This window comes from Maniola hyperantus, chromosome 22 (assembly GCF_902806685.2).
Source record: "Maniola hyperantus chromosome 22, iAphHyp1.2, whole genome shotgun sequence".
In the NCBI taxonomy this organism is placed as follows: Eukaryota; Metazoa; Arthropoda; class Insecta; order Lepidoptera; family Nymphalidae; genus Maniola; species Maniola hyperantus.
The window spans coordinates 11,199,955-11,224,772 of NC_048557.2; the positions used below are offsets into that span (position 1 = coordinate 11,199,955).

General features: G+C 40.3%; 3 protein-coding genes across 7 annotated transcripts in view; 2 read left to right on the top strand and 1 right to left on the bottom strand.

Annotated features, from left to right (window-relative positions):
* ldd (lipid droplet defective) overlaps positions 1–10,116 on the bottom strand; it is a 77,611-nt gene extending 67,495 nt beyond the window's left edge. The window contains exon 1 of the mRNA XM_034980464.2: positions 9,950–10,116. The gene's annotated coding sequence lies outside the window, so the exon portion shown is untranslated. The remainder of the gene's footprint in view (positions 1–9,949) is intronic.
* The window catches only part of LOC117992749 (uncharacterized), a 229,281-nt gene that overhangs the window by 88,689 nt on the left and 115,774 nt on the right, over positions 1–24,818 (top strand). The window lies entirely within an intron of this gene.
* Positions 12,775–24,321, top strand: Traf-like (TNF-receptor-associated factor-like). Of its 5 annotated transcripts, none has more exons than XM_069506226.1 (11): positions 12,775–13,537; positions 13,693–13,985; positions 16,902–17,015; positions 17,770–17,909; positions 18,707–18,920; positions 19,666–19,807; positions 20,470–20,639; positions 21,288–21,483; positions 22,727–22,842; positions 23,125–23,280; positions 23,713–24,321. In XM_069506226.1, exons 2-11 carry the CDS (start codon positions 13,887–13,889, stop codon positions 23,932–23,934), a joined length of 1,569 nt encoding a protein of 522 aa, XP_069362327.1. In that variant the 5' UTR covers positions 12,775–13,537; positions 13,693–13,886; the 3' UTR covers positions 23,935–24,321. The 5 variants fall into 5 exon arrangements, with proteins under 5 accessions (XP_069362327.1, XP_069362331.1, XP_069362328.1 ...); XM_069506230.1 differs by having other exon boundaries at positions 12,775–13,070; positions 13,731–13,985; XM_069506227.1 differs by having other exon boundaries at positions 12,775–13,031.

The following is a 24,818-nucleotide window of genomic DNA, read 5'->3' on the forward strand; positions in this document are numbered from 1 at the left end:
TGTCAGTTTAAACGTAGCAAGCATGTTCATATTAGCTGTAACATAAAAATGCAACTCCTCAATATATCGAAGTAGGTTGCCTGCACATCGGATTGAAAGAGAGGTGATGCAAAATTATGTAGGTTAGGTAGTTAGGCAATAAGATTAAAACAATAGTATGTAAGATTTCTTTATTGGTATTGTTAGTCCATAAGCAAGAGTAGATCATAAGCCGGCTCTCAATAAACATCTTTCACCGTTGCCGCATTTAATTATTACCATACGGCTACAACATATCTCAATACAAATGGCGCCAAATTTAAACAAAATACTGAATATTCACATTCACATTCGCGAATATTGGCTGCAGATATTCCGCATTCGCATTCTCGAATGTCGAAAATATGACACTCGTTACATCACTAGTAGGTAGGGAGGTACAATGTACACAACTTGGAAATCTGAAATGCAGCAGCATGCGGGCCAGATGTTTAGCATTTTGTGCGAGTCTAGATAACGCAGGTTCCTATATTTGGATCCCGCATGCGTAGGTATTACTCGTAATAACATAGCTAAAATTAAAATTCTTTGATCTTTTATCGTTATGTATTTTATGTCTTTTTTCTTGTACCTTTATTCGTATTTAAATTTATTATTAATCACCTAGTTAGTGTAAGTGGCACTGCCGTTCTAATTAGATATAAAATAAATAAATAAATAAAATAAATAAAATAAAAAATAGCTATTCCACACTCGTGGAATTTTAAACTGCTGCCTAGGTAGTTTATTAGTTAGTAAAATGAGCTTAGGTGGTGGGGAAAGGGTAATATAGTCGTGATAAATGTCAATATCTGCATTAAGTATAAGTTCCACAAATTGTTAATGCGCGTGGCCGCCAGCACTAGACTGAAGTTTCGAGCTGATGGTATATTTTTATTTCAGCTGACGTCAATATGACGACATGGTTCCAGCGCAATAGCAATTTGCGGGACTTATACTTACCTACCGAAGTCGTATAGGCATCGTCTAGTAGTGTATAAAACCAGAGAAGATAATATAATAGTAGATACTAACGTAATAAAACCTACATAGTTTCACCAACACATTTATTTACACCTATCATCATCATCATACATCCATCGGCCATCGCCGGCTCACTACTGAGCATGGGTGTTTTCTCAGAATGAGAAGGGTTTTTTCACACTAGGATATCACCGCTATATATATATATATATAAAATTCAAAGTCCTGACTGACTGACTGACATAGATATCAACGCACAGCCTAAACCGCTGGTCCTAAAGACATGAAATTTGGAGGGTCTATTCTTTGTACAGAGTAGGTATCCACTAAGAACGGATTTTTCGAAATTCCACCCCTAAGTGGGTTAAATGGGGGATGGAAGTTTGTATGAAAGTCCGTCATTTTTCAAGTTATTTGCATGAAAATTGGTAGTTGGGTTCTCGGTCACAAATCAAGAAATACGTGTTTCAGGATTTTTTGAAAATTTGCCCATAAGGGTGGTAAAATAGGGGATGAAAGTTTGTATGGGAAAGTTTTAATTATTGATATTATTAACTTAAAATTTGGAAAGTAGGTTTTTTTTTGAGTTTAGGTGTCAGCTAAGAAACGACTATTACAAAATCCCCCAAATAAAGGAATGAAATGGGGGTTGGAAGGTTATACTTATGTGTTATTCGGTGCTGTTCAGGGCGCCCGTCCTGATGTTATAATGCTTGTTTCTGAAAAAAAATCCATTTGTTTCCTGTAGGCCACGCGGGTGAAGCCGCGAGCAGAAGCTAGTATAATTATAGTAGAGCTATAATTTATAGTTAAAATAAATTGTATTATAACAAGCTGATGCCCGCGACTTCGACCGCGTGGAAGTAGGTTTTTAAAAATCCCGTGGGAACTCTTAGATTTTCCGGGATAAAAAGTAGCCTATGTCACTCTCCAGGTCTTTATCTATACCCGTGCAAAAAATCACGTCAATCCGTTGCACCGTTGCAACGTGATTGGAGGACAAACCAACAAACAAACACACTTTCGCATTTATAATAAGGGTACTGATGGCATTCCAACGTAACCACAGGATGACACAAAACTCAAATTCTTCGATTCGAGCCCTCTGACCTGGTCGTGCAATCCTCGGCAGCAGTTCTAGATAATGCCTAGATCATCATCATGATCAACCCATCGCCGGCTCACTACAGAGCACGGGTCTCTTCTCAGAGAGAAGGGTTTTGGCCATAGTCTACCACGCTGGCCATTTGCGGATTGATTGACTTTACACACCTTTGAGAACATTATGGAGAACTCTCAGGCATGCAGGTTTCCTCACGATGTTTTCCTTCACCGTTAAAACAAGTGGTACCTAGATTACTGCATATAGACCACATTTAGAACCAGAACCTCCGATCTCCTGAATAGGAGGTGCCCAAGGTCAACGACTAAGCTATCACGGTATAAACTAATATCACTTTTCAATACATTATTATTTTAGAAAGAGCGAGTTAGCGGTATTTGTGGTTTGTTTCTAACAATGAAAGTAAAAGTGTTTATAATATTAAATAACGACGATATAGTCATCGTTCAACGCGCTTTTGGACAATAATGCTCAATGGGACCCATTTAATGATGGGTCTATAATACTGGTTCGGGAGTTACTGAAGTACGCTGAGAGCATTGCATGAATATGTCATTCAATGTTCTCAGCGTACATATTCAAAATCCTTTGATTTTTTATCGTTTTGTATTTTATGTCTTTTTTCTTGTACCTTTATTTGTATTTAAATTTATTATTAATTATCTAGTTAGTGTAAGTGGCACTGCCGTTCTAATAAGATGTAAAAAATAAAATAAATAAATAAATAAATAGTCGTATAGCTAGCTGACTCGATGTATTTGATTACCTTTTATGGCGCTGTTTACTACTCTGACATGGAATATATTATATTGTTTATCCCAGTGATCTACTATCATAACTCTATGGTTTATCCACTTGAAGGTAGCTACTTATTTGTAATCTTTGGGGTTCCATACTTCAAAAAGAAAAAATGAACCCTTATATAGGATCACTTTGTTTGTTTTAGGAATTTAAATAAAATCTAAAACCATTGTTGCTACATAGATGATACCTAAGACACGGGCGGTCTTGCCCTTTAAAATGAATCGCTAAATGTGTTGCTGATCGCAAATCTCGGGAACAGCTGAACCGATTTCGCTAATTCTTTTTTTATAATATTTCTTGAAGTACGGGGAGGGAAAAATTTAAAAAACTTCCTGAAAAAGAATCGGCTGTTAGGCGGTTCGAAGTTCGCCGGGGCAGCTAGTTTTGTATAATAATTTGAGTAATTATATTTAATTTTTTAGTGAGTTATTTATTATTATTTTCCTCAATTAAAAGTTATTAAGTATTGCCTACCTGGATTATTATTTTACCTGATGCTAAAATTATACTTTAGCTGGCGGGAAGTGGCTGGATGAGGAAGGCTGAGGACCGGGTGCGGTGGCGCTCTTTAGGGAAGGTCATGTCCAACAGTGGACGTCCACAGGCTGATGATGATGATGATGATGATGAAAATTATACTTAACATTATGTAGGAAACTCATTTGTATAATATATCGTTATTTTAAAGTATGAATAATCTTTTTAACAAAGATCCGTCCGACAATAATTGATTGATTTTTAATTCTTACTCTGACCTCTAAATAACTTTTTTCTTATTATTTATAGTCAGAAAAATACCATAAGTATCAACTACATATCGTGCATGCAGCAATCGTGCAATATATTCAATACCTAAAGTTGTAAAAATATAGAAGTTTGAAATTTGTGTAGTCCACGCGGACGAAGTCACGGGCATAAGCTAGTAATTTATAAAATTCATACAAGATTGGAATTGTATGTCCTTATGATAATATGCTCGAATCTAAATATATAAAAGGAAAAGGTGACTGACTGACTGACTGACTGACTGAATAACTGACTGACTGACTGACTGATCTATCAACGCATAGCTTAAACTACTGGACGGATCGGGCTAAAATTTGGCATGCAGATAGCTATTATGACGTAGGCGTCCGCTAAGAAAGGATTTTTGAAAATCCAACCCCTAAGGGGGTGAAATAGGGGATTGAAATTTGTGTAGTCCACGCGGACGAAGTCGCGGGCATAAGCTAGTATAAAATAAAATAATTGATAATATGAGCATATGAATCTTCCTATTAAAATATAATTTAATTAATATTATGTAAGCATAATGTAATATATATTATAATAAATATACCCATAATAAGTAAATATCCTTGTAATTCCAAAATTTAACAATAAAATACAGCCTGGGACCTTAAAATAAATGTTTGTTTGACATCAAGGTCCCTAATGACATAACACATAGGTACATTTTGTGGTTCTATAAACAATCTACTTAATTAATAGCTTAATTAATAATCAGTACCCTTATTATAAATGCGAAAGTGTGCTTGTTTGTTGGTTTGTCCTTCAATCACGTCGCAACGGTGTAACGGATTGACGTGATTTTTGCATGGGTATAGATAAAGACCTGGAGAGTGACATAGGCTACTTTTTGTGTCCTTCCCCGGGATGCAAGCTATCGCTGTACCAAATTTCGTCAAAATCGGGTGAACGGATGGACCGTGAAAGGCTAGCAGACAGACAGACAGAAGGACATTTCGCATTTATAATATTAGTATGGATTTATCAAAATAGTCAGCTAAAGTTCCGCCTAAAAAGCAATATCAATTAGGGTTCCATAACCAAATAAAGTTGGGAACCTCTTTTCTACAGGATTTATTTCGGAGCGTGTGCTCAATAACTTTTCGACATGGTCCCTCCTTCACTTTTTCACTATCGTACCGTAAGACATCGACAAGGTCTGCATCCGTAGGTAGCTGTTAAAATTCCACGGACACGTACGGAGCGATATGCTTCCTCGTTTCTTATCCGAACCGCTAGGGTATGGAATGCCCTTACAGCATCAGTTTTCCTCTCCACTTTTAATAAGAGTGAATAGGCATCTTCTAGGCAAGCGCCATCTTAGGCTGCATCATCACTTGTCAGCAGGTCTTGCAGCCAAGCGCTAGTCTATGAAATTAAAAAAAAACCTAATCAATGCCAAATGAATCATTTGTAAATCGGCTGACTACCAAAAAAATAATAGAATTATAATATTATGATGACTTATAATTCGCCATTCCAGTACCTATTTGGGACCCCAACGTCTATCGGTTGTGCGAACTATGTGCCCTGCCCATTGCCACTTCAGCTTCGCAACCCGTTGAGCTATGTCGGTTAGTCTAGTTCTCCTACGGATCTCCTCATTTCTGATTTGATCACGTAGAAAAACTACAAGAATAGCTCTCTCCATCGCCCGCTGAGTGACTCTGAGCTTTCTTATGAGGCCCATAGTTAGCGACCATGTCTCGGATCCATATGTCATCACTGGCAACACACACTGTTCGAAGGCTTTGGTTTTCCAGACCATTTCAACTTCAACACACAGTTTCTAACCCCCATCAGTCTTGGTGGTCAGGTCCCCAGCAGCATCAGGATTGAGGAGTTGGAATCTATTTTTTATGGGTAAAATGTCACAAAGTTTCTCTATCGATTAAAAAAATTACGCAAATTCAGAAATCTCGGAGATTTCGGTGTACATAGTTAAAAAGTAGCCCATGCTACTCCTTGGTTAATCCTCTACTTGTCTGTGAAAGTCCCGTCAAAATAGGTTCAGCCGTTCCGAAGATTAGCCCGTTCAAACATACAGACACTTTAATTTTATTTATTAGTAAGTATAGATTTTATATTTAAGTGTTTCCTTAATATTTATAGTAGAAGCTATTTATAAGTATTTATTTCACACTAGCTGCCCTGGCGAACTTCGTTCCGCCTAACAGTCGATTCAAATTTTTAAAATTTTTCATTCCGTACGAACCATCCTCGTACTTCAAGGAATATTATTAAAAAAGAATCACCGAAATCGGTTCAGCTGTTCTCGAGATTTGCGATCAGCAACACATTCAGCGATTCATTTTTATATATTATAGAGATAGAGATTGCATCGGTGTACTCGTTGATATGTTGTTAATTCAAATGTCTAACAGGTTTCGGAGGTATTACATCAGATCAACGAACTGGTATGCTTGACCTAGATATTGCGAATGACAAACTTGCTTGATTTTTATTTATTTTTATATAAATAAATATAATAGTTATAGTTTTTAATTTATCGTGCAAAATGTCGAAAAATACGATTGCAGCACAGAACCATCGCACTTGGCCAGTTTTTTTCACGAAAATTGATATTTGGGCATACCTACAGTTAAATATAGAGAAACACTTGTTATAAGTAGGATTTTTGGGAGTTCGATACTCTCACCGATTTTCAAAAATTTAACTCGAGCGATGCCGGGGCGGGTACATGATAAAAACAGAAGGGTACCTCTACCTAATGCCACTTAGATGACGCGTCAATCGTGATCTTATGTAAGCAGATAATTACCTATCGTTGCAAACTTCTCGTGAGTTTTGTAATTATATAGATATAACTAGCTTATGCCTGCGACTTAGTGCGCGTCCATTATAAAATTCCAAACCTCCCCCCCCCTAAATTCAACCCCGCCTTAGGGGTTGAATTTTTAAGAATCCTTAGCGGATGTCTTTTTTTTTTTTTTATTCAGATACGAGTTAGCCCTTGACTGCAATCTCACCTGGTGGTAAGTGATGATGCAGTCTAAGATGATAGCGGGCTAACCTGGAAGGGGTATGGCAGTTTTTATTAAACCCATACCCCTTTGGTTTCTACCAGGCATCGTACCGGAACGCTAAATCGCTTGGCGGCACGGCTTTGCCGGTAGGGTGGTAACTAGCCACGGCCGAAGCCTCCCACCAGACCAGACCAGAAATTTAGAAATTATAAAATTCCAAACCCCTGTCAGGAATCGAACCCGGGACCACAGTGCTCACCACTGCGCCAGGGAGGTCGTCAAACGTCTACGTCATAATCGCTATCTGCATGTTAAATTCCAGCCCGATTCGTCCAGTAGTTTGAGCTGTGATTTGATAGATCACTCAGTGAGTCAGTAAGTTAGTACCTCACCTTTTCCTTTTATATATTTAGATTCTCATTAAAAAAAATTATAAACGCTAGTGCTAAAGAGTCTGACATAACCTCCTTTTTTACAATAATAGTGGAACGGCTGGCGTTTGAATTGAACGCGGATTGAGGCTTTGGATTTCCAAATGATTTTTTTAAATCATATTTTTTATATAGAATGAACAAATAATCCACTAGACTTGTCTGGGAAGTAACCCGCGTGGTGTAATCGACCCACAGCATGGCGATTGTGTCGTTATTGCTTAACGTTTCTGCATAATGTAATGATTGCCTGTAACATTCCATGATTATCGTATAAACTGGGTTTTTATAATGCTTCAGAAAACCCAAATAAGGTATAGTACCTACGCGACAGGTTGAAATGGCAAACGGGGAGGGGACGCCCCGCACACCCGCACAGGCCCCGTGCTTAACCGGTGCGGGAACATAAGCGCGAGCGAAGCAAGCGTTAATTTTTTTTAATGCTTCAACTCTCTCTCTCTCTCTAAAGCTGAGATTTATAGAGCGCACTTTGACTTTGCTCAAACTTAAGACTGAGTTAAATTGAAAAAGATTTATGTGAGAGATATACCTACATCTGACCCGTTTTATCTCTGTCTTAAGTACGTTAGTACCTACTATTATAATATATTCTGTGCTTAAATCTAAGAAAACTCAGAGTGCGGTCTATAGACCTCACCCTTAGTATAAATTACTAAGCATTTACTGAACGTAATTAATTAAGGACTTCGCAACCTTGACAGCGAATGTGCGCAGATACCTAGGCCTTGTGATTTCAGCCCAGATTTTTATTGTTTAGCAACTTTGTCTTTGTCTTAGGCAGGCTTCTTTCTTTGTTTTCTATTCTTCATTGCTGAGGGTGGCCTCTTTTATTAATCGCATAATGGTAGGTGGACAAGGCCACTGGCAGTTGGCCTTGTCCACAAGTTCAAAGTCGCTTAGCGTGCTATGGAGCGGGCTATGTCGGGTACTCTCTCTGAGGGACAAAATCCGTAACGCGAAAATCCGTCGGAGAACCAAAGTGACCGACATAGGCCAACGAATTAGCCAGCTGAAGTGGCAGTGGGCAGGCCACGTCTGCCGCAGAACCGATGGCCGCTGGGGCAGACGTGTTCTGCTAGGTGATTCTCTAACTCAGTGTCTAACACAGAATGATAGCCACCGAGGTTGGTTGGTTCTACATTGCTGCTTCACTGGGTGGTAGTTAAATATTTTTTCGTAGAAAACCTTCAACGGATTAAAAAATGAGCTCTGTGGCTATCGTTCAGTGTTAGACACAGTTAGAGAATCACCCCACATTAGTGGAGATCGCGTATCGGCAAGCGCAGTGTGGGACGACCTCCAACCCTCTGGACTGACGACCTCAAGAAAGTAGCGGGAAGTGGGTGGATGAGGAAAGCAAGGGATCGTGTGTGGTGGCGCGCTCTTGGGAAGGCCTATGTCCAGCAGTGGACGCAAACAGGCTGATGGATAATGGTAGGTATGGGTTTTCTTGGGATAATAACACTGTATTTTTTATTTTTTTATTTTTTAATAGATATAGCGAGCAAGCGAGCAGGCGGGTCACCTGATGTTAAGTGATTACCGCCGCCCATGAACATTTGCAGCACCAGAGGAGCCGCCGATGCGTTGCCGGCCTTTTAGGAATTTGTTGGTCCGCCCCTTGAATAACCCCATGTTATAATCTAGAGGGAACACCGCCGATGGGAGTTGGTTCCACAGTTTGCACGTGCGTGGAAAGAAGGATCTGGCGCAGCGGACGGTCGAAGTGCACCAGACACCCAGATGGTGAGGGTGAAATTCCTTACGGTGGCGCGCGGTGCGGTTGTAGAAAAAAGAGGGTGGAATCAGGTCAAAAAGCTCTTCAGAGCACTCCCCATTATACAGGCGATAGAACACGCATAGAGAGCTAACGTCTCTGCGGTGCTCCAGGCTTTCCAACGAGCCGGTTAGTTTGGGATCTTCTGTATATAATATATCTTCTGTATTGGGTTAGTCTGTATATAATACTACTGATTAGGTGAGTATAATGCGAATCCTTCCGCAACCTATACTTAGGTAGAATTTACCTACAGTTGTTATACTGAGTTGTATATGATTAATATTGGTCTGCTAATTAGTATGTAAATTAAATAATTATACTCAATGCAACTGTAATATTATAACTTACACTATAACATGAATACCGTCATAGGTAATAGCTACTTATCTGTGACTAGCTTATGCTCGCGACTTCGTCCGCGTGAACTAGGTACACAAATTTCAAACCCCTATTTCACCCCCTTATAGGTTGAATTTTAAAAAATACTTTCTTAGCGTATGAAAATCCTTTCTACGTCATAATAGCTATCTGCATTCTGCATGCCAAATTTTATAAATTTGGCATGCAGAATGCAGAATTTACCTACATCACACAAAAAAAATTAAATTGTGGTTATGAACTTAATAATCAATGTTTTCAATTTTCGAAGTAAGATGACTATATCAAGTGGGGTATCATATGAAAGGTCTTCACCTATGCAAGACCTTTAACATAAAATAAAACAGATAGTTTTTGAATTACCTATCGTGCCGAAAAAATACGACTGCAGTAGGCACGGAACCCTCGTTGCGCGAGCCTGACTCGCACTTGGCCGGTTTTTTATTTAAGTAACGTTTTTAATCACAAAACCACACTAAAATTGTGATTGTGTAAAATTGAAAAAATGTTTTCATAGACAATATTTTATTTCAGTATATAAATTAATAATATAGCCGTTAGGTACTTATTATATAAACTTTATGAGTCGTAAAGCTAACTTAAGTAGGTACCTAAGTAATAAATAATTACTCACATCAACAAGATTCCTTTGAATAATCTTCTCTTGTTATTAAACACTACACTGCACTGCCATTTATGTTTAAGTTGAAATAAAGTTAATTTAACTTAACTAAAACAAAACAACCGTTTAACTCGCGAACTTTTTGTATTGCAGCAAGAAACAACACCTTTCACCGCTAACGATGGACCAACACTGACTGACTGACAAACTCAAGTCTCAACTCTGATGTCGGCAGTCGGAATGTAATAAACAAAAGGCTTCGAGGGGGCATTGCAACCATGTTCTGACGTCATAACTTGTTACGGTAGCTTCACACGACGCGCTATTCTCGAGGTGAACACTTCTTGATTTGAAACTATAATGTAGGTATACTATAATGAAACCTATATAAAACGAAAACCGACCAAGTGCGAGTCAGACTTGTGCACCGAGGGTTCCGTATACAGTCGTATTTTTGCGATATTTTGCGCGATAAATCAAAAACTACTAGACATAGAAATAAATAAAAATTTATTTAGTTTGCGGTTTTAGAATGTACACGCAAAGCCCTTTCATGATTCCCTACTTGGTATCTAAGTTGTCTTACTTTGGAAATTGAAAATACTAACTATTTATATAATAGCCTCATCTGGTGACAGAAGGGCTGGCTCATTTTTTGCGCAACGGATCAGCCTGGCTGTCCAGCGCGGAAATGCAGCCAGTATTCTTGGCACCATTCCACGCGGTCATGATTTATATAGTAATTAGATAAGGCTAGCTTTAAGTTTTATTGTAATATATATATAAAAAAAAAAAAAAACTATTTGCTCATGAACACATTTTAATTTTTTTTTGTGATGTAATCACAAATTCACGGTTTTCGGATTTATTCACTACTTTGTTTTGCTATAAGACCTATCTCTTTAAAAAAAATATCTAATTGCCTTTCATGATTTTGGGTTTCAAGATGCAGTCTAATATAGACTGCATCATCACTTATCTCAAGGTGAGATCGTATTCGAGGTCTAACTTGTAATGAAATTTTAAAAACCTTATTACCAAACAGTCGATTACCCAGTGAGGACCAGACTGGAGAAAAACGCGCGTGAAAACACGCGTTGTGTGAAACCTCCATTACAAGCCGTCAGGGATGCGTTTGCGCAGATTCTTAATTCGAAAATTGATACAATCAATTCTAGACTTTATTTTTCCACGTAGGTACCTAACCTACCTACCTATTCCATAAACAAGGTTGGTGATTTAGAATAACACTCTTAAGGTTAATGGAGCCAACATTCCTGACTGGTAGTCTTCTAAATATAATCATAATCATAATCATGATCAAAGTCAAAGTCAAAGTCAAATAATTTATTCAAAATAGGTAATAAATTACTCTTTTTGCTGGTCAGTTGTTGGATTTGTAAGATTTGGAAGATTATAGTACGAGGGAGCTATTATGACGTGGGCATCCGCTAAGAAGGGATTTTTGAAAAAGTCAGTCAGTCAGTCAGGACTTTGAATTTTACATATAAAGATTATAAATGCGTAATAATATAAATGCGAAAGTGTGATTGTTTGTTGGTTTGTCCTTCAATCACGCCACAATGGAGCAACGGATCGATGTGATTTTCGTGTGTTGATAAAGATCTGGAAATGACATACGCTACTTTTTATCCTGGAAAATCAAAGAGTTCCCACGGGATTTTTACAAACCTAAATCCACGCGAACGAAGTCGCAGGCATCATCAAGTTAAACATAATATTATGATCAATGGAAAGGTCACTACCCCAATGAGGATTGCAGAAAGAAAAAATAATCTGCATGCCTTCCGGCTGAAAACCTTGTGAAAATTAGGAAGTCTTCCAAAACAATAGAACGACCAAATTAATTAATTATATTTTATTCAAATGGTTAACTTTTTTTGGTATTTAAGATAAAATCTTATTTATCAGAATATAAGTAGTCAGGTAGTTAGTCGGGCACTTGTAAGGTTATACCTACTTCCTTTGTTCATTCCGGGTTTACTTATTATTTTTAAGTTAAGTTAGAAAATACTTAGTCACTCATCGGGTGATTGGCAGAGCTGTATAACGTGGCGGAAATATCTACGCATCTCGCTTCCCCGCAGATCGCCCGTTTTCGCTTATCCTACTGGATATAGGAGCCAACGCGAGCGCGTCGCATGTCACTAAGCCAGGTGCTCAGATATTTCCGCCGCGCGGCTTGGAGTTTCTCTACGTGATCAAATCAGAAATGAGGAGATCCGTAGGAGAACTAGAGTTACCGACATACGGTTCGTGAAGCCGAATTGGCAATGGGCAGGACATAGTTCGAAAAACCGATAGACGTTGGGGTCCCAAGTTGCTAGAATGGGGAACGCATCGGAAAGCGCCGCGTTGGAAGACCCCCATAAAAAAAACTGACATACCCCTTCCAAGTTAGCCCGCTTTCATCTTAGACTGCATCATCACTTACCACCAAATGAGATTACAGTTGAGGGCTAACTTGTATCTGATTAAAAAAACAACTACATATTTCTCATGTGGCCGAAGTACTCTAACTTTCGCACTTTTAGGGTCTTAGCCTTTATAGTAGGTACCTAGTTACTGTTGTATCTATCGGTTGATAATGATGATGACGATGATGGCTTTAAGAAGGGCTAAGTAAAGCAAAAGTCCATGGGTTCGATATATCTGGTTTAATCAACTCCAGAAATCAATTAGGAATTCTTACTAATATTGTCAAAATCTCTCCTTGACCCAATAAAAATAACAAAAGAACAAACCAGCCGTATTGTCTAGTTATCACCCTTATCATTGCTATCATATCAGGTGTCATGGCGGCCAGATAACTATACTGATTCATCAGCAAATCGCGATGGGCGTACCATACCACATTGCCTGTTGAATTGTGGACAAACCCGCGTTTTTCGCTCGAAATAAACAAAATAAAAATAAAACCTTTCAGAAGAAGTTTATCGATAGAATTTCTACCAGTTTTATAAAATTAGTGATGTGTCGAAGTTATTATCGCAAATTGTTTATCTCTACAATGCGAAATTTTAATTTTAAAAGACTTGTGTGTGATTAACTGTGAAATTCTTAGTTTATTACAGTTGAGTAACTAATATTTAGATAAAGATAAATAAAATAGGTACTTAAGATCTTTTCGACTAGTTTTTGTGTCAATAGATTAGTATAATAGATACTCAACTTATTCTAGTAAAACGTTTTATCTCTAGCATTGTGTACATACCTAAGATAAACATCAATGAATCAATCCCAATGTCATTTTAAAATAGTAATTTAAGAATAACAATTTATAACTTAAAAACTATAAAATTAATATCAATAAGACAATACCTACTTATCAATAGATTGCTAATTTACCGAATTAAAAAGAAATCTTTAAAACTAGTTATTAAATTGATAATGATTAATGATAAGAAACTAGCTGTTGGCCTGTTGCCCACGACTTTGTCCGCGTCCCGTGGGAACTGTCTTTTCCCGTGGAATTTACAAAAAAATTAATTCATACAAACCTTGTTCTGACAATTACAAACACAACAAAAAAAGAATTACGCGTAAAATTTAACTCCTCACGCGCCATTTTACCTTTTTGTGTTAGTACAAATTTCATGTCAAAAGTACGATTTTGGTCCTAATTTTAAAGGTGAATCGTACTTTGGACATGACAGTTGACCCATAGAGTTAAAATGGCGCGTGAAGAGTCATTTTTTACGGACTATATCTAATTTGGTGCTGTCGTTCGGAAGTTATGCTCGTAGTACACATTTCGGCGATCCATTTTTAGATTTATAGATAATATAACGTTCATATTGCGAAAAAAAAGTTGAAGGTAACTAAGCAAGCCAAATATTGCTAGAATTGAAAATCTTAAAAGTGAGGAGTGTCAGTTTTCAAAATTGGTCCAAATGCGTGGAGTTGCCTTTCGAAAATTGGCGCGAAAATGAGTATAAAGCGAGTGGAAGCTGACACGGAGGGGCTCCGTGTGAAGGAGAGCCCGTGCTACTTTTGCAATGATGCCGTGGAGATGGGGAAACTACAGGTTAGTATCTGTATATCTGTCTGTCTGGTAGGATGCTTCAGTCGGGGCTAGGTACCATCCTTTTTTTTTTTTTATTCAGATACAAGTTAGCCCTTGACTGCAATCTCACCTGGTGGTAAGTGATGATGCAGTCTAAGATGATAGCGGGCTAACCTGGAAGGGGTATGGCAGTTTTTTATTAAACCCATACCCCTTTGGTTTCTACACGGCATCGTACCGGAACGCTAAATCGCTTGGCGGCACGGCTTTGCCGGTAGGGTGGTAACTAGCCACGGCCGAAGCCTCCCACCAGACCAGACCAGAAATTTAGAAATTATAAAATTCCAAACCCCTGCCAGGAATCGAACCCGGGACCTCCCACTATTAAGACCACAGCGCTCACCACTGCGCCAGGGAGGTCGTCAAATCCTACCGGCAAAGCCGTGCCGCCAAGAGATTTAGCGTTTCGGTACAATACCGTGTAGAAACCGGAGGGGTATGGGTTTCATAAAATCTGCCATACCCCTTCCAGGTTAGCCCGCTTCCATCTTAGACTTCCATTCATCATCATTTACCACAGGTGAAATCGCAGTCAAGAGCTAACTTGTATCTGAATTCTGAATTTAAAAAAAACTTAGTACTGTTATTATACTACCTAAACATAATCTAGTTACTAGTTAACTAAATACCAATAACCTTTTGCCATAGATGAACTTGTAGTGTTAGTGATTTATATTTTTCAAACCCGCAATGTATAGCAAAAACTCGGGGGTCAATGTCCGCCTACGACGCGGCATTGACCCCGCGTGCCCGCGGTATCTATCTACGCAACTTTCGTTGACCTTTAGTGTCAGTCATGTATTTGCTATACATTGCGAACTTTTACAAAATACAGGTTTTTATATATTTTTGTCGCGTTTTTCGTGGTATCTTACCAGTAATCATCAGTACTATCACCTGTCTTCGTTTTTGCTAGAATAAGGACCCTATTACTAACTGCCTGTCCATCCGTCATTCGGTCTGTCTGTCAGGGGGCTATATCTCATAAACCGTAATAGGTAGAGAGTTTTTTCATGGGATGCGTACCTATTTCTATTGCCGCTTTTACATTTTTTTTAAAATGGCCACTAAATAAATTTAACAAAATTAAAAAGAGACATTTTTTTGTACGATGGTACGAAACCCTTCATGTGCGAGTCCGACTCGCACTTGACCGGTTTTTTTAATAAGATGGCTTAAAAATAACTTAATACCTTGACAAAGTAGGTAACAGCAATGAAATGGACAGATAGAAGTAGGTATTTAGCCTTAAAAATATAGTAAGTAGGTAACCTTTAAATAATTTAAAATGAATTCGATGGTCGCAAATTATGAGAGCTATTGTGGTACCTACCTCCGCAATCAGTACCCTTATTATAAATGCGAAAGTATGTTTGTTTGTTGGTTTGTTGGTTTGTCCTTCTATCACGTTGCAACGGTGCAACGAATTGTCGTGATTTTTTGCATGGGTGTAGATAAAAACCTGAAGAGTGACATAGGCTACTTTTTATCCCGGAAAATCAAAGAGTTTCCTCGGGATTTTAAGAACCTAATTCCAAGCGTACGAAGTCGCGGGTATCAGCTAGTCGTGTTATATTCATGTACCTAAGTACAATGTTCTTATTGAAATAAAATTATTTTAAATCAATGAAATCATAAAATAATTTATGGATACCTAATTAAAATGGTGATAAACTTCGAAGGTTTCGATATAAATCAGTAAAAGGCGATTCATTTTTTGTTATAAAAATCTTAGATTAATTAATTTGAAAGGTCTTTGATAAAAATATAGGTAGTTATTTCTTGTTTTTAATCTCGTATAACAGTCGTTTAAATAACATTCTTTTCATTAATAAAATTTTATTTTCATTTATATGCATTAATAACTTATGCTCGCGACTTCGTTCGCGTGGACTACACAAATTTCAAACCCCTATTTTACCCCTGTAGGGGTTGAACTTTCAAAAATCCTTTCTTAGCAGATGCCTACATCATAATATCTATCTGCATGCCGAATTTCAGCTCGATCCGTCCAGTAGTTTGAGCTGTGCGTTGATGGATCAGTCATTCAGTCACCAGAGGATTGTATGTGGTGGCGCGCTCTTAGAAAGGCCTATGTCCAGCTGCACTGGACGCAAACAGTGGCCCTACCGCGGTTGTTTGACAGCTACAATGTCACGGTCGCAATCATCTCTGATTGGTTAATGCTCGCTCACTATTGGCTACAATGCATTGTTGCAACAAGAATCGCACAAATTCAGCCAATCAGAACAATTGAGATTGTAATAATGATTGATGCAGGTTTTAGACAATCGCCCTACTGGCTGATTGATTGATTATAATAATAATATATACCTAATAATAAATCTTTTTTATTCAAGTATACTTTTACAAGTGCTTTCGAATCGTCGGATGCATCTACCACTGGCTCGGAATGCCTTTCCTACCGAGAAGAACCAGCAAGAAACTCGGCGGTTGCTCTTTTCAAATAAGTATTTGATATACAATGCCATGTATAAAAAAGTATTTGCAGCCCTGTGCGTTGCTGGAACGAGCTGCAGGTCAAATCCACGCTCTTTTATCATAGATAATCTTGATTGATATCTATCCTGTCGGGTAAAATGGCTTGTTTTCTGTACGGGAGCGATGTGCAGGCTCGACTGTACCAAAGGGGAGATCTCCCACCGAGCGGTTGGTTGTGCTCGGTAGCGCCAGCTGGGCCGACGGTTGTATCTTGAAACTTCTATATATAGTCCAGATTGCAGAACACTCTGTTAGTGCGAGTACTGTCGGCGGTACATTTGTTCGGGACTATGTCATCGATTGAACAGCGCCATCTAGTTTCTATTGTGGCAACCGCCACATCTTATGCCCTTGTACAATGTAGTATTTTGACAGAACCACCTGAAGCAATGCGGCAGTATACTGGAGCAGTGCCCGCTGCGCTGCGGGGCCTGGATACAGCGGAAACACAGGGACACCCATGTCAAGGAGTGTCCGCAGATGGAAAAGGTACCTATAGTAGGCGACAGCTTGAAATGGGAATCGGGGAGGAACGCCCCGCACACCCGCACAGCCTCCGCTCTAACCCGGTGCGGGCGAACGCGGGTGACGTGCGGGTGTGTGGGGCATCCCCCCGCCTCATACCCCGTCGCGGCGAACCGCCTGAATCCAGCGGTTCCCTGCGACTCGTCTGTTGTCGTCCGTCCACCTAGCGGGGGGTCTTCCAACATTGCGTCTTCCAGCGCAAAGTTGCCATTCCAGCACCTTGGGACCCCAACGTCTATCGGTTTTACGAACTATGTGCCCTGCCCATTGCCACTTCAGCTTCGCAACCTGTTGAGCTATCTCGGCTACTCTAATCCTCCTACGGATCTCCTCATTTCTGATTTGATCTCGTAGAGAAACTCCAAGCATAATATAGCTCTCCATCGCCAGCTGAGTGACTCTGAACTTTCTTATGAGGCCCATAGTTAGCGACCATGTCTCCGATCCATATGTCATCACTGTTGTGCGTTTTGCCACGCACCGTTCGAAGACAACAAGCACTGAGGAATTTTGGACAAGAAGACATCTCGAAGCTTCCTGAACGCTGCACCAACCAAGTTGGATTCGGCGGCTGACCTCTTTCTCGAAATTGGACCTACCTATCTGGCTTGTGTATCCTATATACTCGTGTACAATTTCGAGTGTAGAGCTCCCAACGATTACCGAGTGGGGCCGGATTAACATTTCATTACAATAATACCTATCTCTGGTGTTTCAGAGCAGAGACGTGGCGTCTCCAAGCCACGTGCGACTGTCCGATCCGTCGCCACCCGCCGTCACCAACCATACGTGGAACCCCAAGACCGTCCCTCTGGAAGACTGCGTCAGCTACCTCGAGAAGGAAGTCACTTCCATCAAGTATGTACCTACCTTTAGGTAGTACGGAGACTTCCTTTATTCACTAGCTCAATGATCTTGGTTTCTGCAACTGGAAGCTGCCACTACTCATGTCCATTTTATACCATTTCATGTTAACGCGTCAACCAGCTGCTTTAAGAAAATTGGGACTTTTTGGTGTAGGTATAAGTCCCGCAAATTGCTATTGCGCTGGAACCATGTCTCATTAACATCGAAATGACGTCACTTTGACCTATATTTAAGTAAAAATATACCATCAGCTCGAAACTTCAGTCTAGTGCTGACATCACTAAACTGGCGGCCACGCGCTTTAGCAATTTGCGCGACTTATATCATAAGTAATAGTTCTCCTCTTTGTTTAACGTTCTGTACCCGAAGGGTGCCAACGGGACCCTATTACTATACATCCGCTGTCTGTCTATCAACGGGCTGTATCTCTTGAACCCGTTATAGGTAGAGAGTTGAAATTTTCACAGAATGTGTATGTCCTTCTATAAATGCCACTATAACAACAAATAACAAAAATCTCAAAATGGCCGCCATGAAAATAAAAACTTAAAATTCTTCAAGTATGAGTCCGACTCGTACTTGACCGATTGGACCATGACAGGTCGGCCCTTGACAGGCGGTTCTAGGATTATGCCAATGGTTCTAGGCTACCACCGATACGATAAGGCAATTTGAAAATCATAAATTTCCAAGCTGACCCAGTAAGGAATCGAACCCGGGATCTCCCATTTATCTTCTGCACAGTACTCGCCACTACATCAACAACCTGGTATCTATCTGGATTCCAGGCTACTCCTGGCTGAAGAATCCAGCCACCGTGACCTCCAGTCCACAGAGCTGGAAAACTTCCGATCCAAGCTGGTGTTAGTCGAGGAGCGAGCGCATCATTTCCTGTCAACCCTGGTGTCTCTGCGAGGAGCGGTGGACGATGAGGCCGAGCGCGCTGCCAACTGGGCGGCGCAGTTCAAACACGACCTGTCCAATGTGCAGCTGGCTTTACAGGTAACGACAGGTAGCAATCTTGGGGGCAGCTCCTTCTGTCTAATATTTCCTTGACTAGAGTATGGAGGAAGACAGAAAGAGAAAAAGTAAAAGAAAAAAAAGTAGGTATATGGTAGGTAGGTAGGTACGTGAAGAAACATGATGAGTTTCGGAGTCAAAAAGTCGGAGAAAGGTAAGAAAATTCTACACAAATTTTGTGCAGCAGCAAGCAATTTTGACGACCTCCCTGGCGCAGTCGTGAGCGCTGTGGTCTTATTAGTGGGAGGTCCCGGGTTCGATTCCTGGCAGGGGTTTGGAATTTTATAATTTCTAAATTTCTGGTCTGGTCTGGTGGGAGGCTTCGGCCGTGGCTAGTTACCACCCTACCGGCAAAGCCGTGCCGCCAAGCGATTTAGCGTTCCGGTACGATGCCGTGTAGAAACCAAAGGGGTACGGGTTTAATAAAAACTGCCATATCCCTTCCAGGTTAGCCCGCTATCATCTTAGACTGCATCATGACTTACCATCAGGTGAGATTGCAGTCAAGGGCTAACTTGTATCTGAATAAAAAAAAAAAAAGCGTGCCGTAGCTTAGGTACTAGTTAGAGCGTCGGGCGCGATCCCAAGAGACAGGGGTTGGATTCCTGCTGGTCCGCAATTTTTGATATGGCACTAATACTTAACAGTTTTTGGTGGCATCTCAATTCTCAACACGTTGTAAGTCATAGAATAATGGAATTCCTTGTTGGTGTGTCTCTTATTCCAGGAACTGCAAAGCCAGCAGCTGACCACAGTGATGAGGCTGGAGAGTGCTGTCAGCAGCCTAGTTCACGAGCAGCATGAGAGAGAGTTGCTGGAGCAAGCGCTCACACAGCATGACAATAGGATCCGGACCATTAAGAGTTTAGGTCAGTTTCTGCAATACCCGTTTGTACAGTGGCAGGTGATCCTCTACTTTTTTTTAAGAAAGCCAAGTTTATCATAATGACTAATATTCTCCTTTCCCCTCCAACTAAGCGTAAAGCTTGTGCTAGGAGTAGGTACGAGAATAGTGCAACGGGTGGGGTTTGAACCGGTGACCTTTCGGTTTCAGGCTGGTCCTTTAACCGTTGAGCTATCGAGGCTCTAAACTGTAATAACCATCATCAGCATCAACAACAACAAAAACCGATAGACGTCCACTGTTGGACAAACGTCTCTTGTAGCGACTTTCACCGCCAGAATCCAGCGGCTCCCTGCGACTCGCCTGATGACGTCCGTCCACCTATAGTGGGGGGTCTTCCAACGCTGCGATTTCCGGTGCGATGTCACCATTCCAGCACCTTGGGACCCCAACGTCTATTGGTTTTTCGCCTTGCTATGTGCCCTACCCATTGCCACTTCAGCTTCGCAACCCGTTGAGCTGTCGGTTACTGTAGTTCTCATACGGATCTTCTTATTTCTGATTTGATCACGTAAAGCAGCTCCAAGCATAGCTCTCTCCATCGCTAACTGAGTGACCCTGAGCTTTCTTATTAGGCCCATGGTTAGCCGGGGCTGGTCAGTTAAATTTTATCTTTCTTGTTTCCAGAGGAAGTAATAGAGTACATAAAGCAGACAGTAGAAGAGGAAAGAGAGCGGAATGCGGACAGTCGCGCGATGCTGGAGAGTGAGTTGATGGAGTCGCGCAGATCCTCAGAACAGCTGGCGCAGCTGTCGGTCCTGAGGATGCAGATCCAGAACACCACTGCTGAAAGACCTGTAAGTTTCGACGCTAGGTAGGTATCTTTAAAGCAAGACTGAAGTATCTCCTTGAAGGGGTGCTTAACCCCATCTCAGGCCACATCATCACTTTGTCAGGTGGATTGTGGTCAAGCGTGTGCCTATGAATTTAAAAAAAACAATTTTCCAAACCCGGGGCCTCCCACTAATAAGACAACAGCGCTTACCACTGCGCCAGGGAGGTCGTCCTTTATCCAGCAGTGGACGTCTACCGGTTGATAATGATTATGATGATGATAAAATTTTACTTAAGAAAACTGCTATACCGTGGCTAAAGTCTACACCCCTTCCAAGTTAGTCTGCTTCCATTTTAGACTACGTCATCAATTTCCTAACTTGTCTTTCTATAATATAAAAATGAATCACTAAATAGGCTATATATAGGCTTAAAAAAATTGTCAAGTAGCCTATCGCACACAGCAGGTTCAGCTGTTCTCGAGATTTGCGATGAGCAACATTTCGCTAATTCTTTTTTTATAATATTCCTTGAAGTACGAGGATGGTTCTTACGGAGAGAAAAATTTTATTCATCCTCCCCCTCAATTTTCTAAACTCCACCCGAGCGAAGCCGGGGCAGGTAAGCTAGTTGAGGAATAAAAATCCTTTAATTTATTTTCAATTCTCTAGACAATAGACCGTCTAGCAGTCCTAGAGGTGGCCACAGCAGACGCTCGAGCGGAGACGGCGGAGCACGCCAACAGGATGGACAAAGTGTCGCGAGACCTCAGGGCCCTCACCAAGTCCTACCACAAGATGCGCAGTGAGCTCGCCGACTTCCAAACCAGGGTCGTTTTGGACAACCCTGAACTTGCTGGTGATAATGGTAAATAGGAACTACTAGCTGATGATTTTGCGGCTGTGCACTGTGCAGGGCTCTTGATACCCAGTATTACGTTGAGCGTTGCCGATTTATTGTGATCGCCCCTATTTTACCGTTCTTGTTCAATACTGTGAACTTACAGGCATGTTAAGTACGCGACAAGTCGAGATGGCAATCGGGGAAGACCTGCACCCGGTGAGCGGGGCGCTCCCTCCCGATTTCTATTTTGACCTGTCGCGTACTTTACATGCCTGAGATTATAGTTGGTTTAGACCCAAGAGTTTTGCATATTTGCATATTAGCCATACGGCTGTAACACAGCTCCTCATTACCTATGTACACTCTCTAAAGCCGATACGATTGACTAAAGTCGAGCTTTGTATCAGGTTTAAATGAAAGCAGAACTATCAGCTGAATCCTCTGCCTTTCATCAAAAAGAAAAAGAAAAGATCACTGCCCGGATAATTACTCGTACATAAGTGACTTCGAATAACTACAATATGAAGAGATTGTTAAAAGTACTTAGGTACAAAAAGCAGTGAAATAAAAATGGTAAATAAATGGCAGGATGCTTATTATAATAGGTGCTTTATTACCTACAGTTTTTGTTCCGATATTATTATTTTATGATAATACGCAATTTGCATACAAAGCCTAGGTAGGTACCTATATATTACATCTTTGTACGTTATGCCTCTCGCTCGTTGTGATTGCTACACTGACTGACTGGCAGCAAGCGAACCGTGGCCTAGCGGTCAAGGCGTCGCTGTCGGGCGCGAATCCAGAAGACGTAGGTTCGAATCCTGCCGGTTCCGTAATTTTTAGGGTTCCGTACCTCAAAAGGAAAAACGAAACCCTTATAGGATCACTTTGTTGTCTGTCTGTCAAGAAACCTACAGGGTTGACCTAGAATCATGAAATTTGGCAGGTAGGTAGGTCTTATAGCTGGCATTAGGGAAACATCTGAAAACGGTGAATTTGTGGTTATATCACACAAAAAAAAATTAATTGTGGTCATAAACTAATAATTTGTATTTTCAATTTTCGAAGTAAGCTAACTATAATTCACCTGTGCATTCTAAAACAGATTTTCATTTATTTTTACGCATCATAGTTTTTTAATTATCGTACAAAATGTCGAAAAAATACGACTGAGGTACGGAACCCTCGTTGCGCAAGCATGACTCGCACTTGGCCGGTTTTTTGATATGTATTTAAAATTATACCCACTTATGTTCCTTTTAAGGTCACCTAATATGGAGGATAGACAACTTCACGGCTCGAATGAAAGACGCCAAAGAAAAAGATGCAATACTGACGGGCCCTCTGTTCCGCACCAGTAAATACGGCTATACGTTGAAGGTGAGACTGCGATAGTTAAGCAACGTTGAGACGAGTCTGTAACTGGATGGGTGACAAAACATTGAAGCCGGTCAGAACTTGTTGTTGAAGCAATTTTTGCCCTGCCCATTGCCACTTCAACTTCGCAACCCGTTGAGCTATGTCGGTTACTCTAGTTCCCCTACGGATGTCCTCATTTCGACTTGATCACGTCTTAGTGAAACTTCTTATGAGGCCCATGGTTAGGGATCATGTCTTGGAAGTATTTTAGTAATTTTATAATTTTAATAATCATATTCCCAGGCCGAAGTCCACCTGAACGGCATCGGCAAGTGGAAGGGCCGCCACATCACCAGCACCGTGCGCCTCGTCACCGGCCCCTACGACCCTTTGTTGGAGTGGCCCTGTGACCTTAGCGTCAGCATCATACTGCGGGACCAGCCGGCTAACAAGAACCAGGTTAGATGAAGGGATGTAGCTACGAGTCATTCCATTTATATACAAGAAAAAGAGTAGGTCCCAAAATACTACCTTGTGGTACCCCTTGAGTACAAAATGCCCTACCTACATAACCAGCAACCCTTTGTTAGAATGGCCCTGTGAACTTAGCGTCAGCATCATACTGAGGGACCAGCCGGCTAACATGATCCAGATAAGATGAAAGGATATTTCTATCTTTTCAAAGACCTAAGGTTCCATTTATATACAGGAAAAAGATTAGGTCCCAAAATACTACCTTGAGATACCCCTTGAGTACCTAACCGGCGATCATTTGTTACAATGGTCCTTACCTTAACGTCTTTTGTATGATGTACGGGACTCTTGGTGTGAGAGTCCGACGCGCACTTGACCGATATTTTATTCATGATCTAATTAATCTACATTCCACAGGCAATGGACATAGTAAAATCCCTCGAACTTCGTCGAAAATCGTCGTCAAAGAGACATGATTACGACGAAGCGGGCGACGAGAAGACCAAGTCCACGGAGACCCTCGACATGGGCGTCATCCAGATCAAGAGGCAGTACATCTTCATACCACACACTAGTCTCGACAAGTTCGAATACATCAAAAACGACGTTATGTTCTTGGAGTTTCTTGTCAATCAGTGATATAACTATTTGTTTTTCTACTTACTAGCTGATGCACGCGACTTCGTCCGCGTGGAATTCGGAACGTCGTATGAGTGACAGAGACAACGCTCTAAAATGCCGAAATGTCTTTCTAAAGGCTGATGTACAATATGCATGCCCTTTCGGCATCATTTTTATTTTTTTAGGTTATTATTTTTAACAAAAATCATGACAAAATCAATTTTACATTAAAACTATCAATTTAAGCGCAAAGTCATGATAGTTTTTGAATATTTTACTAATTATTTACTTATTTTCTTTACCTACAATCGATTAAATCTTCCTCTCTGTTAAATATAAGTGACTACCTATTATGTACCTATTAATAGAGTTAAGGATTATAAATAAAAACATATTTAACAGTAATCATAATATATTTTATTTATTGCTATTAGGTACACACTTATTTTGTCGAGTTTTGTCATAATTATATAATTCTAGCTGCCCCGCCCTCGCCCCCGCCCCCGCCCCCGGCGAACTTCGTACCGCCTAACAGTCGATTCTTTTTCAGGATATTTTTAAATTTTTCTCTCCGTAAGAACCATCCTCGTACTTTAAGGAATATTATAAAAAAACCGGCCAAGTGCGAGTCAGGCTCGCTCAACAAGGGTTCCGTACTACAGTCGTATTTTTTCGTCATTTTGCACGATAATTCAAAAACTATGATGCATAAAAATAAATAAAAATCTGTTTTAGAATGTACAAGTGAAGACCTTTCATATGACACCCCACTTGATATAGTAACTCACTTCGAAAGTTGAAAATACTAATTATTAGTTCAAGACCACAATTTAATTTTTTTTGTGTGATCTAACCCTAAATTCACGGTTTTCAAATTTTTACCCACATGTCAGCTATAAGAT

Bases quoted from the DNA above. Each gene is read 5' to 3' on its own strand.
- Traf-like (XM_069506226.1), top strand. From the start codon at position 13,887: ATGAGTATAAAGCGAGTGGAAGCTGACACGGAGGGGCTCCGTGTGAAG. The intron at 17,016-17,769 runs GTACCTATAGTA...CTGGTGTTTCAG, and splicing joins AGTGTCCGCAGATGGAAAAG to AGCAGAGACGTGGCGTCTCC. The intron at 22,843-23,124 runs GTGAGACTGCGA...TCATATTCCCAG, and splicing joins AATACGGCTATACGTTGAAG to GCCGAAGTCCACCTGAACGG.